Genomic DNA, 17,036 nt, shown 5'->3' with positions numbered 1-17,036 from the left:
TTGGTAAAAAATATCGTACAACAATTGGGAAAAGTTTATTGTTTTTCTTATATGATCCATCTATACTAATAGTAATACTTTACGTATTCATTAAATCACCTACTACTTTGTCCAAAACACTAGGTAATAAAACGTTTGCTTCGGATTAAGTACGCACCGAAGAAAATTTTGCCTTATATTTTTTCATCACTGTTGATAAAAAATCGTTCGATCGAAAGCTTTTCAGGAAATTTGGCTATGAATAGGATAACCTAAAAGTATTATATGATAATAAGTATATCTAATGTATATATCAATCGTTGTACGTGGTAAAAATATTTTTCAAAATATATAAAACCATGCTAATTATATTTCATTTTGGCACCCATATATTATTAAATACATATTCATAATATATTACATACATTATAAATATGTATTTTATACTAATCTATCAATATTTGCTAATATATTTTTACAAATAGTTTAATATCACAAAATATCTCTTACTTTTCACATTAAAAAAAATGTATATTAATTGTTTGATTTTAATTTGCTTACTAAAAAAATGCTTACTAAAACGACAATTGGCAAAAGCATTTTTATGATACTGATATTTCGGTTTGTTGACGTTTTTTCGTCGTGCGCTTAACTCTATATTTATAGAATAGGGATGTAAAAATAAATTCGAAATGAAAAAAATTATTCAATTCAACACTAATTATTTTAATGCAACTCTGAATTTTCTAAATCTATATAATATCCTTTTTACGTGTTGTGAAAAGCGATTAAATTAGTATAAAACAACCGGACTATTTCTTAAATTAGTATAATACAATTAAGACTATTTCTTTAATCTAATTTTTTTAATTCTTAAAATTTAACAATTTCCGTTAAACGTGATTTCAATTAAATACATTTTGTAAAAAGAACTGGAAATAATATTTATAAAATTATTTTAAATGATAAGACAACCATTTTAAGTTTATTTTCATAAATAATTATATAACATAATATAATACCATCTATTATCACTGATAAATTCATTAAAAAAATAAAATTAAAAAAAACGTGTTTATGATTAATTAGGAGTGTATATACAAACAAAAATACCGTACCTAAGCAAAAATATATATAATACAATATAGTGCATAATTTAATATCAAATATTAAACCATATAGTATTTACATATAATGTACAAAATATAAAAAATAAAAGTTACTCCCTCTGTCCCATAATAATAGTAGCTAGCGAATATTTAAACGAGAATTATTGGCGAATGCAGCTGTAAGTTACGTTTTAACGTAAAACTGCGAAGCCTTCAATCAAAATCAATTTTTCATGACATCTGTCATTTGTTTTGACACATCTTTCTTTTTATATGTTAACTAAATTATTAAAACTTATTCTAATTCATCCGTTGAGAGAAAACAATTCTTTTTTAGTATTCAATTGTTTTCTTCAATTGAATATTAACCCATGTAAGATGAAAAAAGAGAGTAAATTTAAGCTAACGCATATAGGGAAAGCAAAGTTTCACAGCCAAGGGAACTTGCCTACAAGTTTAAAATGCAGTAACGAAATTATTGAAAAATCTAGAAACTAAAAAATAGGAGCAATATTTTTAATTTATTATTTAATTTAATCTATTTTTATGATAATAAATGTTGCGTTCTATATTTATTTTCTTTTGCTTTTATTATTATAGGACAAATTAAATTCATCAACTGATACTATTATTTTGGAACAGAGGGAGTATTAGTTTTACAATATACAAAGGATATTCGGAAAGTGACAATTCAGACTATATAAATAAAAGCGATTGTCAGCGATCAGCTGGCACTCGAAGTCGGCCGAAATAAGATCAGCTGACACTCGAGGTCGGTCGACTAGAAGATTATTCTCTCGTCGACCGACCGAGTTGTGGGTCCTGAAATTGATATAAAATATAAGTTATAGAATAAGTGCACTTTATAATTCGTGATAACATAAATGAGTTTGATTTTTACGGGGAATATAGTGGACTTTCGTCAATATTATTGCGCAATCACATCCATTTTTACGATTTCCGATATTTGCATTCTGAATTTCATATTGTTTTTTTATTATTTTAACTAATATTTAAATGATTAAAGATCTCGAAATTCACAGTAAAATGGAATTTCACTTTTTAGCGAAAAAATCTCGGTTTGGATAATTTATATTTAATTATAATCATAGACATTAATATTTAATTGCACTATTTATTCCATGTCACACATAATTTATCAGATATTTTTCATCAGATATGATAAATTAATCTAGTTTTGTTAAAATATTTAAAAGTCGTGTATATAAAATTGCCGACATAATTTTTATTAGTTCATTTCAATATATTTTCAACATGCATTAATAGTAAATTGTATTATAGAAAATGTCTTGATATAAATCAGTTTCCATTTTTGATAGGCACGCTCTTTTTGCATTATTTTTTCCAATTTCCTGAGCGAAAAGATCGACAATCGATTTGAATATATGAAATCTAGAAAAGTTAATAGAGCACATACATTTTTATATTTTCATCTCACATGACATATATTTGAATAACAAGTTTCGGTGCGAATATTCAATGTAAATGCATTCATAAATAATGTATTATTATTTCAATTTTACGCATTTATTCGTACATACATGTTCTAGTACATACCATATTCGGCTGTCTCTCGAGTGCAATCACCCAAAGGACGCTTGTCCTATGACATTTCACTGAAGTGAAATTACACCTCTGGGTGTCATTGGTATCTCGTAAAAACGTCACATTTTTTTTATACCTACATACATATTTGAAACTATGGAAAATATCGTATAATAAGATACTTGGTCTGCGTTACTCAGCCTACAAAATGTGAGCCAAATACAAATTGGGCAACTGGGCCGCATTAGTTTCACTCTTTTATCATTCTTCTTCATAATTTATTTTTTATAAAAGTGAACACTTTATAATATCATATATGTTTTACTACATCCATTAATTTAAATTATAAATATGCTTAAAACAAAACGTTTTTATAATTTTCAATGACGTTAATCCGAGTAGTTTATAACATTATTTCCCCTATTCATACGTATTATATTGTATGTATGTATCATACAATGGCATTGCCCTTTGGTTCGACGCGTCTGGTTTGTATTCGCTACAGTTTACTTGTCCATCATTCCATAGTAAAAGGATCGTAAAAACTGCTGAATCGTAGTGAAAAAGAAACGGCGTCTGTAACATATTTTTGAAGTTGAAAAACAGATTTTGGCAACGAAATCTCGACTATACTGTTTGTTATTAGTGTTATTTGTATGTGCCCATGACAAAGCACTAAAGCTCACTTTTTTTATATAAGTGTAATAAGATTTCTTATCAAAATTTATTATTTTTTTTTATAAAGCTAGGAAATTTTATTTATAACAATATTAAGTATATACCTACTAATAAGTTGCTCCTAATCATTTTTCTACTAAACTATGTTTCTATAAAATAGAAAATTCTTGATATAAATTTAATTGCTAAAATCAATTAATATGTGCTCATCGCCTATTATTTTAACAAAAAAGTTTTCTAAATAAATAATAAATATAAAATGGTGAATATAATGCAAATTAAAAATTATGTTAAATATATAATATGCTTTAAAATCATACATACGCGTATACTACAGAAATATTTATCAAAAGTATAAATTCATACATTTCTAAAATGAGCAAAAAGACAAAAACAAATTTCTGCTCGACTATTTATGTTTATAATATTTACTCTAAAAAATGTCATTAATAAAGAAAAAACGATAAATTAATTTTAATAAAACAAATATTTGTACGGTGGAATTATTGGTTAAATATTATATCAAATACATATTTCAAGACCAGGCTTTTCTAAACTGAAGTTATGCGAAGAAATATCAAAATGAATAAGTACTCGAAATCGTGATGCAGTGAAAAATTTATGTTAGTGACTTAGCGATCGTCTAGATTCTACAATTTGCAACTTTAATATAAGCTAAGTCAGCTCCAGCCCCACTACAACACTGAATGTAGCAATATCGGCCGAGGGTTTAACCATATAATACATAAGACATCGACATAAAATATTTGTTTCAAATTCGATGGATACCAATTAGTGATTCTTTAAATTCTGACACCCCAATTAGTAATTCACATCACCGATGTACTCCAATAACAATATTTTTCATACGGCCCGCCATTTTCCTCAAAATTTCAAACCAGTTCGTTTCTTAAGAAGTTTGAGGATCCTTTCTGTAAATGATTCAATATGTAGAAAGTAGTTCCAGAGATTTAGAAAAGGAAATTTTAATGTTAAATATGCATTTCGCGTTGAACATGTCACGTGATAATGGTCGGGTTCTAAATATTATGTCACTGTTTCGAAACATTTAAGAAAGCTCGGGATGGTTAAAAAGTTTGATACTTTGGTACTAATATTAGTCCTAATTTCTGTTTTCAATGAAAGCGAATTTTTGCTCGAACAACTCGTCACTGGCAGTGAAAAGTTGATTTAGTACAACAACATTAGTCGAAGAAGGTCATGGTTACAGCGTGATGAGCCAATACAGACCATTTCAAAGATTTGATTTCACTAAAGAAAGTGTATCGACAATACACTCCTACTCCGTATCGAGCAGTAAGAGCTGATACTACCAAGCCAAACTAGTGATTCTACCAAGTACTGCTTACAAATGACCAAACTGGAAGAAACAAAAGCCAGACAATATAAAGGGCATCGTGTTCCACCATAATAATGCCAGTCCACGCGTTTCTACGGAAGAATGACAATAATTGTTTCAATTTGGCTATGGTGTTTCAGTGCATCCACCATATAATCCAGACCTTGCTTCTTTAGACTATCAAGCCCTATCTTTTTTTTCAGTGAGTAAAAATTCATGTAAGAAAGGTGGAAGAAAGATATCGATCAAAATGACACTAGATTCTGGGCCAGGCCCAGATCTAGGGGAATGAACAAACATAGAATTTGAACTTGCAAAAAATGGTATAACGAAAAAAAAAATATACGGTAGGCTGGAGAGGCCTGCCTGTACAGGCAGGCCTTTCCAGTCTACCATAGACCTGCGCAGGCTGACCCACAGACGCTCCGAAAAAAAAATTCCGAGTATTTTTTTCAGAAACCTGACATACTTGAATGTCTGAACTGAAGATTGTACCAAATAGTGCGTTCCACAAATGTTTCTCAAACTTAACCTATGAGTGTATGATGGAAACTACTTGAAATAAAATGAATGGATGTTAAAAAAATTTATCACACTTTATTAATTAAAATTTAAAATGAAACAAAACAAATTTGAAACCCAATACTTTGATTTTTTTATTCAGTTTTATGACCATAAAATCATATTTTTGGCCATAATACGTTGCGTATCAACAGTAAAATATAATATAACGATAGCTAATAAACCGACCGGTATTATTTTTGCAGTGGCAAGGTTTCGGCGCATGCGCACGACGCATCTGTCAGACGCGCGTCCGACGAGCATGAGTGCGGGTGGGTGGAATGCCGGTTTCTGTTTAATGCACTAAATAACACCGACCGTGACGCTTTTTGCCATGTTACAGTTGACGGTAAGCGCAGGGCCCGCGCCGGGGGCACCCCCACGGCCGCCGCGGCCCTCCTGGGGCTCGATGACCTGGGCGAGAGCTCCGACGACTCCGACTTCAGGATAGAGGACCACCCGGAGGAGAGTGACGATTACTCGATCGACTCCGACGACAACGGACGAGGTTAGCTTTTTCACCCTTTCGTTTATGATTGGACGCCTTTTTAAATTCTTTGAAAAACCGGTCTTTATTATACCAATCGATAACCTAAAAACAAAAAATATTATACGTTAAAAAGAGCTTTTAAAGCTTGCCGTTTGTACGAAAACAATTCAAAACAAACGACTCCAAAAAAAATTAAATTAATATTATTGAACATTCTCACCATTTTAATTTTTTGCCCATGATTTTTAAATCAAGTTCGAAATTTTCAATATTTTGAATAGCCGCCATTTTGAAACAAGATGGCAAATCAGACGGTTATTTACATAGTTAATTTTTCATAAAAGTTTGATAGAATTTTTAGATTAATTAGATTGAATTCTTGAAAAAAACGACAGTTTATATTTTTTTTAATTTCGTTATCCTATTTTACTAAATTTTATAATTCATTTTTAATCTCTTTTTATGCACAATTCTGCATATGAAATACACAAAAGTAGTTTTCTATTTATAACAATTAAGATAAAGTCCTATCTTAATAAAAATATTCAATACTAGTGCTTTTTCTCATAATTCTTTTCTTAACAAATTCAATAATATCTCAAGATTCTTATAATAAAATACTATGTTTTATTTTTAAAACTGTACTCTGATATATTCTACCAGGTACATAATATCAATCAAACGAAAAATACGAATATTTCTGACTATGTTAAAGATGAAGACTATATGTATGTAGAAAATTATATTTATCTTATTTATATTTTTTAACTTAAAATTTTCATTGAAGTATTTACACATAAAATAAAACTATTTATTCTAAAACATATGGTAAAAAATATTATGATTTTGTTGCACCCCATTTACTTCTACGTCATTTGCAGGTGGGGACACTGCCTCCCCCCTTGAATTTGGCCAAAAAAATGCATGTAATTTATTGAAATACTTTTAATGAATTCGAAATATTAAAAAAATGACAACTAAATGGCCATATTTTGCCCCCATTCCCCTGGAATAAATTGAAATAACGCCCCTAGTTCTAAACCAGAAATTCTCAGGTTATCCCTCAAAAAAAATCTAATAAAAATTGTCTCGAATCTATCCCAAAAATATTTTTTAAAACGTCATTTCAGTGAAATCATGTCGGAATACATTTTCACGTGTAGATTTATTTTTACCAGTAAAAATATAATTTATCTGACAGGTGCAACTTTTCCATACGTTGACGTATTTATCATTATTTATTCACATGTAATGTTTTAATGTCACAGTGAATGTGTATTTTTCTATGAAATTATGTTTTTACTAGTGAAATCTAAATACATTTTCACCAGTAGATATATATTTCTACTAGCAAAAATATAATTTAACTGATAGGTGCTAGTGAAATTATATGCTGCTCTAAAATGTCTATGAAACTCAATTTGTAACGAGCGCTCCAGCGCGATTTTGTAGCTTCTGACATGGGTTTTTCACTTCTGAGAAGGGATACTTGTTTTTTGCGCTTTCCTATTGGTCAAAATTTGGTTTAGATGTGCTTCATTCAATTCTCACTTATTGTAAATCGTAATGTTAGTATATAAAGTCTTAATAAGAACGCTAAATAACCGAGCGTTTTCATGGCGATGGTGCTATTTTATTGCTTTTGACGTGGGTTCTAAACAGGAACCCCTTGAATTAGCCCAGAAAAATACATGCCATTTAATGAAATGCTATGAATCTTAATGAAATCGAAATATTAAAATATGACCGCTAACTGGCCATCTTTTGCCCTGGTAAAAGCTGAAATGAGTTCCTAATATTGGCATACTCTTTGAACTCTTATATAACTTTTTATTTGCTCTTTAAGTTGTGCAATCGAGTTTTTTCTCCAAATATATTCCATCAGTTTCTATTCCGGAACCATTTTAATTTTATTATATTTTTGAATCTGATCTTGATTGCATTTTTTAATCAATATTTTCTTACCGATATATTTTCTTCTATCTTTTTTAGATAAATAATAAATATACAAAAGTAAAATAAAAATAAATTTGGAACATTTACTCGAGGACAATTTAACACTAGGTTTATGGGCATTAACCTGTCAATTTGACTGGTGTCATTAAAAATAGGTATATAGTGACCAGATTTTTGAAAAAAAGAAGTTTCCGAAAATAAAAATAGTGTTAATATATTTGCATATCTAAAATCCCAGAAAAATATTGTTTGCTACAAATCAAATCAGAAACCTGTCAATTTGACCGTAAATCTAGTTTTAAATAAGCAATATATAAAATAATTGTTTCATAAAACGAATTATTTGTGTATTACTGCTAGACAGACTAGGTGCGAGCAAGCGTTAGTCAGAAAGTGAACACCCCATGAATAACTGTTTGCGTCAAATCCTTTTCCGAACATTTACTTAATATAAATGCACAAAAAAATTGTTCTATGAAACAAAGCATATATTTAAATGCACATCTCTTAACCCTTAGAGTAGTGAGTTAATTTATACACTTTTGTTAATTTGCTAGTAAACTCCTGGGAATGCGTTAATTTTACGTATTTTTTGATAATTATTTCTGTTGTTATTTATTTATTATTATTTTATATTGCATTTATAGTAAATTTTAGAAAAAATCAGTGATTCTTAACATTTTATTGCTTTGATTTATTTTACTACTTTTTTGTATTAGTATGTCTTAATAATTTGTTTTAACATTTTTTTATTATTAAATTTCATTAATTTATTTTACATATCCTTTATATATTATTCGGCCTTTGTAGATTTTTTTTATATCAATTCAGAGGCTCTTAATAGTTTTACAAAATTAATATAAAATATGTTTTGTTATGTTTATTTATTTCGTAGTATTTAATTTATTAGTATTATTTTCTATAAAAATCGCTTACATTAATTCACAATAAAAAAAATGTTATAGAAATATAATGTATTTTATTTATTATTTCTTCAGTTATATGTATATAACTATCTGGGTACCTCAAAATAGTGAAAGTTAGACCACTACATATACAGTGATACCGCTTAATTTGTCGAAATAATTTCCTGTTAAATCGCACTCGATTTTTTATAATACATTAATAATAGAAATAATGGTTCATAATACATAATTCCATCTTTGCCAGATTATTTTAAATTCTGAAAAATTAAACAAAATACGCTTTAGAATAATAAAATATTACTAAAATAAATTGCTACATGCAAAGAAAAAAAAACACCTAATGGTTCATATAAAAAATTTGCACATATGTGACCCCCGATGTAACGCCAAGCAAAATCCCGCATATGTGTGCAGGATTTTGCGACAGGGTCACTAACCATAGACCCCATTAGTAATGAGTTAAAATAATATGATACATATACTAAACTTGTTAACCCTATAGATGCTAAACAACGATATAACGTTGTTCGTCATTATATAAAATAAATGCTAACAAAGATCGATCGATCAAAATCAGAACTAAATGTTTTAGATGACGCTGAAAATGGCGAAGACGACTCTGATGATTCAGAAGAACCATCCATCATGACGAAGCTGTCCGGAAATGACAAATCCGATATAAAGAACTCTCACAACATGAGCGTGAACGAACTGTTGCAAATCGCCAAGTTAAACGATTTCAAAGTTAGCAAGATAATATAAAGTTAAATTTATTTTACAAATTTAAATATTATAAAATTAATTCGTATTAACATTTAGAATGTTGCACCCGAATTAACAAGCATGTTAATATGCGCCGGATGCTTAGGATCTCGCAGCGACGATTCTAACGAGATAGTCGAATGCGACGGATGCGGAGTTACTGTTCACGAAGGTATTAATATAGATTATTACTGTTATGCATAAGAAATCACACGTATATTTATTTTTACAGGATGTTACGGCGTCTCCGATGTGACCAGTGAATCGAGCACCGCCAGTTCTGCCTCCACTGAGCCTTGGTTTTGCGACGCTTGCAAAGCTGGCGTCATAAATCCGAATTGCGAGCTGTGTCCCAACAGCGGTGAGTATTAGCCTATGCTAAATTATGTCCGAACGCTTTTAGACGTTGTGATTTACAATTTAAATTTTTTAGGTGGAATTTTCAAAGAGACTGAGGTCGGAGCATGGGTTCATCTTGTGTGCGCGCTATACGTTCCGGGCGTTGCTTTTTCAGAGGTTGATTCTATCAATTGTTAGGTTTGATTTTCTGGCGAGAAGTTGTCTCATATTGTAAACTGTTTAGGTCGATAAGTTGTCGGGAGTTACCTTGTTTGAAATGGCTTATAGCCGATGGGGAGCCCGTGCTTGCTGCTTATGCGAAGATGAGAGATTTTCTCGTACCGGTATTTGTATTGGCTGTGACGCCGGACTATGTAGGACATATTTTCATGTCACATGGTAAGATTTTTATATATTTTTCTTCATGTTCATAGATTAACATATGTATGTGTAAATATCGACTTATGCCTTTATTTTTTTAAACTATTATTTTGACGCGTTAATACGAAAATATAATCTATGCTCCTCATAAATATTTAAAAAAAATACTATTTATTAACCCTTTGCACTCCAAAGACTTTTTCAACAACTCTAAGCCCTTTTCAAAAATGAAAAAAAAAAAATGTCAAGCCCGTCTCGACATAAGAGTTCAAAGGGTTAATTATAAGATGATGCAGTTTACTATATAATTTTACTATTGCTTTTTTCGATACAGTATCATAATTGTAAACAGGGCCGGCCCGAGGGGCAGGCAGTACAGGCAATCGCCTGGGGCGCTAGATCTTGTGGGGCGCCATGATACCAAATGAAAGCGCAATATTTACTTGAGATTATCAAACAATATTGTTAAAGAATATAATCTGATATTAGTTTTTTTTGTATACCCTACTGTGTACTCTTTAGATTATTTAGATTATTAAATCGCGACGAAAAATAAACTACAAATTCTTAAATACCCACAATCGCAAAAAAGTGTATGGTATGAAATATAATATTAAATTACTTTAATTTGAATTATATTTTTGCGCTCATGTAATCAGTTATTAAAATATTAATAGAGGGGGGGAGCAAATTTACTTTTTGCCTGGGGCGCCAAATAATCTAGGGCCGGCCCTGATTGTAAAACATCAAAAAAATATATTATTCTTCATCTTGAACCAACTTTTTTTAAGCTTATACCCTTGATCACAGAACTGCTCAATTATACTGTTTAATAAATTAGTATTTTGCTGTTAATTTTACCCATATTTTTATTCTTCTATAATACAGATTATCGGCTCTAAAAGTTTTCGAAGGCAATCCACTTTATTAAATTAATTAACGTTTGAATAATGCAGATCCTTTGTATAATAATGTATTTGTAACAGTATAACTAGGTATAAGATAAGAATTATGATTGTTACTGAATGTTTATAAAATATGTAGTGGTCAACGTGAAGGCTTATTAGCCGAAGCTCATACGGAAGAAGTGGAACAAGCTGATCCTTTCTACGCCCATTGTAAACTCCACTCGGACAAAACATTAATTAAAAAACAGAAACGTAACTGGCTCGCGTTACAATTGCGCACGGCTCAAAGAAGGCTAGATCTTGAAAATAACACTGATAATGCAACACAAATGAGAACTATTAGAAAATTAGAGAAATATAGAAAGAGATTCATTGCGATGAAAGAACTGAAAAATGCTCCATGGGGTAAGTTTTTAATATTTTTTTTTATTATATTAACATTGTATTAATATTGTTCTTTTTTAGTTCCGACTCAAAAAATGCCTAGATTATTACCGACTAGTGCTACAGCATGCCGTAAATTGATGCACAAGGCCAAAATGATGGGAATCGACACGGTTGCGCTTGAAATGCAAGATTCACAAGTATGATTGAAATGATTATACATTTTACAGCTGTTGATGTAACGATTAAGATTTTATTAATCCAGTTGGCTGCGTTGACTGACGTTCGCAAGAAATGGCACATTCCGCCGGCGTTCAGCGTTGAATTCATCGGTTATTATTTGGAACGGAACAACAGAATGGATACGATGAAGCACTGCTTGGAAAAGCTGGTAGATGCGAACTCAGAACTGTTGGCACAACAAAAAGAGCTTAACGACGAATACGATGCTGTGAGTTATTAAATCATATATGTACGTAAAATATATTTATTATATACGTCACATTATTTGATAGGTTTCAAAAGAAAGCACTGAAGCTAGTCAAGATTTGAGTAATATTAAACAGAATGTTACGAAGATATACGAATGCATGTTAGCAATATGTCCAACTAAAACTCTTCCCAACGTCGATTTGATCGGTGTAAATTTACTGCCTTTACAACCAGTCACTGGACCAAGAAGGTATTCTTCAATTTTATTATGATTATTGATTAGCCTTAATTTATTATATTTTTTATGATAGAACTATGTCGGTGCCGACAGCAGCTGCTCTTAAAATGGGCGTTGGTTTTCCATTAAATACTAATCCGGAAGAACACGTAGGGAAAGTTCTTTCAACTTCAAAAGAAGGTAATGTTATTTATTGATAGCACAAAGTAGTCCATCATTAAATAAATGTAATAATTATTTTCAGCGAGCAATAATGATACTGTCATTTCTCTTAACAACGAATGCGGAATATGTAGCTTAAAGACTGACCAGCATTTATTAGCAAAATGTGATACTTGTCATTTACATTATCATATAACTTGCCTGAAACCTCCACTGACAAGATTACCCAAAAAATCTAAATTATATGGCTGGTATAGATTTTTTTATCTTTATTTCAATAATATTTTGTGATGATGATGATGATATATTTTAATTATTTATTATTCATAGGCAATGCTCTGAGTGTGATAAGAGTTCGGAGTCAGAAGCCGATGTTTTAGAGCCAAAAGTTGCGAGGCGCTCGAGAACAAGATACAGTAAAGATGGATCGATCATTCCTGTTGCTAGTACTTCGCCGGTGCATACGCCTGAAACAAAAATTGATCCAAAACCACTGAAATTATCGGTTAAATCCACAATTGATATTGGTTCTTGTCCGCTACTTAAAGTTACAATTAAACCGTTAGAACCGCCTCCTCCTCCCCCTCCGCTCAAGGATCCTTTAGACGTTTTCTCAATGTTAGACGAAGACTTAGAAGATCCGCAAATAAATTTGAGCAGTAGGGCTGAAAAATTGGCAGCCAAGAGAGAGAGAAAAGCTAGGAAAATTAAAAAACAGGGTTACATCACCAGTTCGACTGGAGAAATAATTTCGACCAAAAAATCTAGAAAACGAAGCTTCACTTCGCCGGCTCTGACTAATACTCCTCTAATGTCCATCACTCCGCTCGTCGTCGAGAGTCCTCACGATTCGCCTTCACAAATGGACTGTTCGAATACATCGGCAATGAACAATATAACAGCTCCTCCGAATCAAATCACAAACGACACTTCTTTCCTATCGCCGAATTCCACATTTTCTACCCTCTTGGCCGGAAATCCCACCTCGACGGACGAAACTCTCATCATCACCAATCAAGACGAACCGCATTACAAATCGAATAGAAAGAAGCGCAAAGAGAAACACTGCTCTAGGTATTCTCCGGATATGATGAAATCGTCCAAGGGTCACAAACACAAGCGCAAAAAGAGATCGTTGTCGATAGAAGAAAATCCGGACATACCGCATCCACGAATAACGATCAAGGTAAATAAATAAAAATCTCAAATCATTTTTTCAACAAAACTAACACGTATTTAATCATCAGATTAAACCAATTCCAAAACCGGCTGGTTCCGTGGATCCGCAACTGTTTTACGTTCCGACAGATAGTAACGATGGACCGCCCGTCGACCTAATGAAACAAGCGGCCAAAGTATGCAAATTATTATTCTAGCCCGATTAGTATACGTTTTAATATTTAATTTATTTATTTAGCATCATCATGTAGAAGAAGAAGTTGCTCCTGCTTTCGAGTCTCCGCCTATGCCTGTGAGTTTTAGTTTTTTGTTATTGAGATTTTTAAAGTGAATGTTTGAAAGAAATGTCTAACAAAAGTAATGCGCATTGTAAAGAAAATACATTGTCGTTTCTTGCTTTGCAGCCCCCTGTAAAGGATGATACACCCAAAGTTGGGTCATCCACTCGAAAAAAGAAGGTATAATGTTTAGACCTTTTAGAAAAAAATAAATGTAGCTGCATGTATGTCTGTGATTAAACAAATAAGATTACTTATTTAAAATAAAAAAGTTTGTTTAAATTGATTGCGTAACGACTAGTTTTAGCTGTTGTTTTTCTTACCAATTCATTATAGCTCTGATTATAATTTGTTTATTATTTATCAAAAACTCGACACTCTTTATTTTCATTCATTTTATATTACACTATGAATGATTTTAGATTATTTGTGAAATAAGTGTTTGTAAAATAATGCAACTGCATGAATACAACACATTGATCAATTAAAGTAGTAATTCAGAAAGCAGTCAGTTATTTTATAATTTCACGCATGATTTGTTCGGTATATTTATTTTAGTAAATTAGTCTATACCAGTGGTCGGCAAACTTATTAGCCAAAGAGCCAAATATGTACATTACAACGATTAAAAAAAAATTGAGAGCCAAATCTATTTATTAATTTAGCAAACCTTTATTATAATTTTCCAAATCAACACAAAGTCGTTCAAATTTAGAGCTCCATATTTCCTTGTTTTTTAAATCCGGCGCGTCTTGCGTGAATGCCCGTGGATATTTGTGCCAGAGCCGCATGCGGCTCCGGAGCCGCACTTTGCCGACCTCTGGTCTATACGCTTCCACCTAAAGTTTATGGTGTTAGCATTGCAACGAATCCGATATCTCCACATATCATTTTATGTGAGAGGTACAAAATATACATTCAAGAATGAAATGAAAACCTTAAATATTTTTTGTGCAAAGATACTCATACACTGCCTTGTCAGGCCTGATTTTTTTCTTTCGTCGTTTGAGCAATCCAAAGATGTGAGTCTTTGGGGATATTAAAGACTTGAAGAACTTGACTTAAAGGTAGGCAATTTTGAAGTCAGCTAGTGTAGTATCCACCTCTCAGACAGTTTACGGAACTGTAAAATATCATATACTGTTACTCGACCACTTTCTTCAATTTTCTCTGCCTCGGTCGAGAAAAGTCTGCTACAAAATTCAAGCCTAATGATAATTTGCAAGTCCATTCTTACACTTGCTGGAGTGACAAACATACGTCACCATTCTGATTCCATTTATTGATTAATTTAAATACACTCATTTTTCACTGTGAAAAATCGATTGACATAGCACTGTTCCACTTTGCTGCATATTGTAAGTGTGGCTAAACTAAACGTAACACTACTACTAATTTACAGGACAGTAGAGCAGTGCTTTAGTTTTTTTATCGCACTTATAAGATTTTCATTTGTTTCACCTCTACGTATCGATAGTATTATGTGTAAACTCAACTCCACAATAATACCACTGTTATTTTATTTATTGTCAATCTTCTATTATAACATGATAGCTCAAAATGACCATTGCATAAATGTATGGTGACAGGAACAGATCGTCTTGGTCGTATTGATCGACAGAATTGCATAAATAGTAAGCATACCGTGTTGGTAAGGACAAGTTATCAACCATCGCATGTTCGAAAAGCATTTGTGCGGGTAGTTAATACCATTACTGCCATATCACAGATAGGCCTTCACTGACTACATTTATATATAGCATGCCAAGCTAATTAATACATTCTCTAAATTAAATACATATGCATCAGGGGCGGGCGGTGAGATACTTTCCCTCTTGATCACTCGCGTATTAAGGAACGAGAGTGATCAAGAGGGAAAGAACATCACTGTCCGCGCCTAATGTGCGTGTATACATACATATATCGTTTGACTGAAATAAGATCTAGTTGCTCTCTGAATAATGCTCAAATTTAATATAGTCTTTACTTGGGTCCATATAAACTTGGCTAACTCAGTAAAGTTGCATATTTTAACTAATAAAATATGTATTTATTTCGATTTTATAGTGGGAAAGCCGCTCATCTATTGAACCGCTGGTACAGCAATCTCCTACCATTAGTCGTCGTAGTGCAACCACTAATTCTAACCTGAGTACTTCCTCTGCAAGCACTGAATTAAGAGAGTGTGATGTATGTTCACAGGCAGGTACTCATATGAATCTTGTGAGGTAAGCCTTATTTATAAAATGTCATTAACTGGAATATTGAATTTGATTTCCTCTATCTAATACATCAATTTTATTTAGATGTGACGAATGCGCAAGGGTGTACCATTTTACATGTTTAGAACCACCGCTACTCAAAAATCCCAAAAAACGGGGGTACTCTTGGCACTGTGCTGACTGTGATCCGGTTGGTATATTTTTTATATTTTATGGTTAATAAATACCGAAACTAAGTTATATTTTTTCTTTTTCAGGAAACTGATCCGAGTTGAAACAATTAGTACTAATTGCTCTTATATATTTTTTATGTATATATTGAATAAATACGTATTTGTAATTTTGCATTATATTTTACTTTCAATTTTTTTTTTTAAATAATACTTATTACTCCGATTGATTGATAAATATAAAAAATATAGTAATGATTTCTATAAATTTGTTCAAAATATAAACAGGAGTAATATGTATATCGAACGTATATCCGATCGTGAACCCAAACTTGCCATCTCTTTCTCAATTATGAATAATGATGAAATGGATAGCTCTCGAACTGACTTGTTAATGCAAATCGAGTTTTAGTCGCATATTATTTTTGTTTCAATAAAGTATTGTATGATAATTATATCAGTTGTCAATCCAAATGCATAATGTTGTTGATCGACAAATAGATTATGTGCACAACACGTACTTTGTGAAATCAAGAGCATTGAAATAATATGTAAACTTTAAAGTAAAGAATCAAACCTTGATAATGTTCAATAAAAATAATATTTTTTTCTTAAATATCATTTTTGGTACAAAAGCCACTTTAAAGAGGAAATATTATATATCGAACATATATTTTTTGTTAATTTAACTATTTTTTATGATTGTTTCTACATTGTCTCTTTGAATAAGTGGCTGCATTTCTGGTCTTTGCATTGATTAATTTAAAAAAATATATATCTATAAGTTTAAAAATAAGTTCATCGTTCCAAGATAAATTTGCTCTTTTTGTGATTTTCATTAAGGAAAATCGCAATTTTCCCTACAACTAGATAGCCATCACACTTCATAATAGTATAGATGTGAAGTGTATTTATTTCTCATATTTTCATACAACTTTCCAAACAACCTAGTTTTA

The 17,036-nt window shown here is 31.3% G+C and overlaps 1 protein-coding gene across 4 annotated transcripts; it reads left to right on the top strand.

The window, feature by feature from the left end:
* Nucleotides 1–5,496: 5,496 nt before the first annotated feature.
* On the top strand, nucleotides 5,497–16,250 carry LOC148226469 (uncharacterized). Of its 4 annotated transcripts, none has more exons than XM_088204511.1 (20): nucleotides 5,497–5,525; nucleotides 5,597–5,761; nucleotides 9,218–9,369; nucleotides 9,445–9,559; nucleotides 9,620–9,748; nucleotides 9,821–9,903; nucleotides 9,971–10,125; nucleotides 11,152–11,420; nucleotides 11,481–11,599; nucleotides 11,665–11,850; nucleotides 11,915–12,081; nucleotides 12,143–12,249; nucleotides 12,314–12,482; nucleotides 12,562–13,417; nucleotides 13,479–13,586; nucleotides 13,649–13,702; nucleotides 13,815–13,868; nucleotides 15,756–15,916; nucleotides 15,995–16,100; nucleotides 16,168–16,250. In XM_088204511.1, the coding sequence occupies exons 1-20, from the start codon at nucleotides 5,516–5,518 to the stop codon at nucleotides 16,183–16,185; spliced, it is 3,183 nt and encodes a 1,060-aa protein (XP_088060637.1). In that variant the 5' UTR covers nucleotides 5,497–5,515; the 3' UTR covers nucleotides 16,186–16,250. The 4 variants fall into 4 exon arrangements, with proteins under 4 accessions (XP_088060637.1, XP_088060635.1, XP_088060639.1 ...); XM_088204509.1 differs by having other exon boundaries at nucleotides 11,650–11,850; XM_088204513.1 differs by lacking the exon at nucleotides 13,815–13,868.
* Nucleotides 16,251–17,036: the final 786 nt, after the last annotated feature.

The sequence above is a fragment of the Plectrocnemia conspersa genome, unplaced genomic scaffold, assembly GCF_051122295.1.
Source record: "Plectrocnemia conspersa isolate PC_06_02 unplaced genomic scaffold, ASM5112229v1 ptg000014l, whole genome shotgun sequence".
In the NCBI taxonomy this organism is placed as follows: Eukaryota; Metazoa; Arthropoda; class Insecta; order Trichoptera; family Polycentropodidae; genus Plectrocnemia; species Plectrocnemia conspersa.
This window is presented reverse-complemented; position numbering and strand designations above follow the sequence as displayed.

Coding starts and splice junctions, on each gene's coding strand:
- LOC148226469 (XM_088204509.1), top strand. Junction 13,703..13,814: donor TCGAGTCTCCGCCTATGCCT/GTGAGTTTTAGT, acceptor CTTGCTTTGCAG/CCCCCTGTAAAGGATGATAC. Junction 15,917..15,994: donor ACTCATATGAATCTTGTGAG/GTAAGCCTTATT, acceptor AATTTTATTTAG/ATGTGACGAATGCGCAAGGG.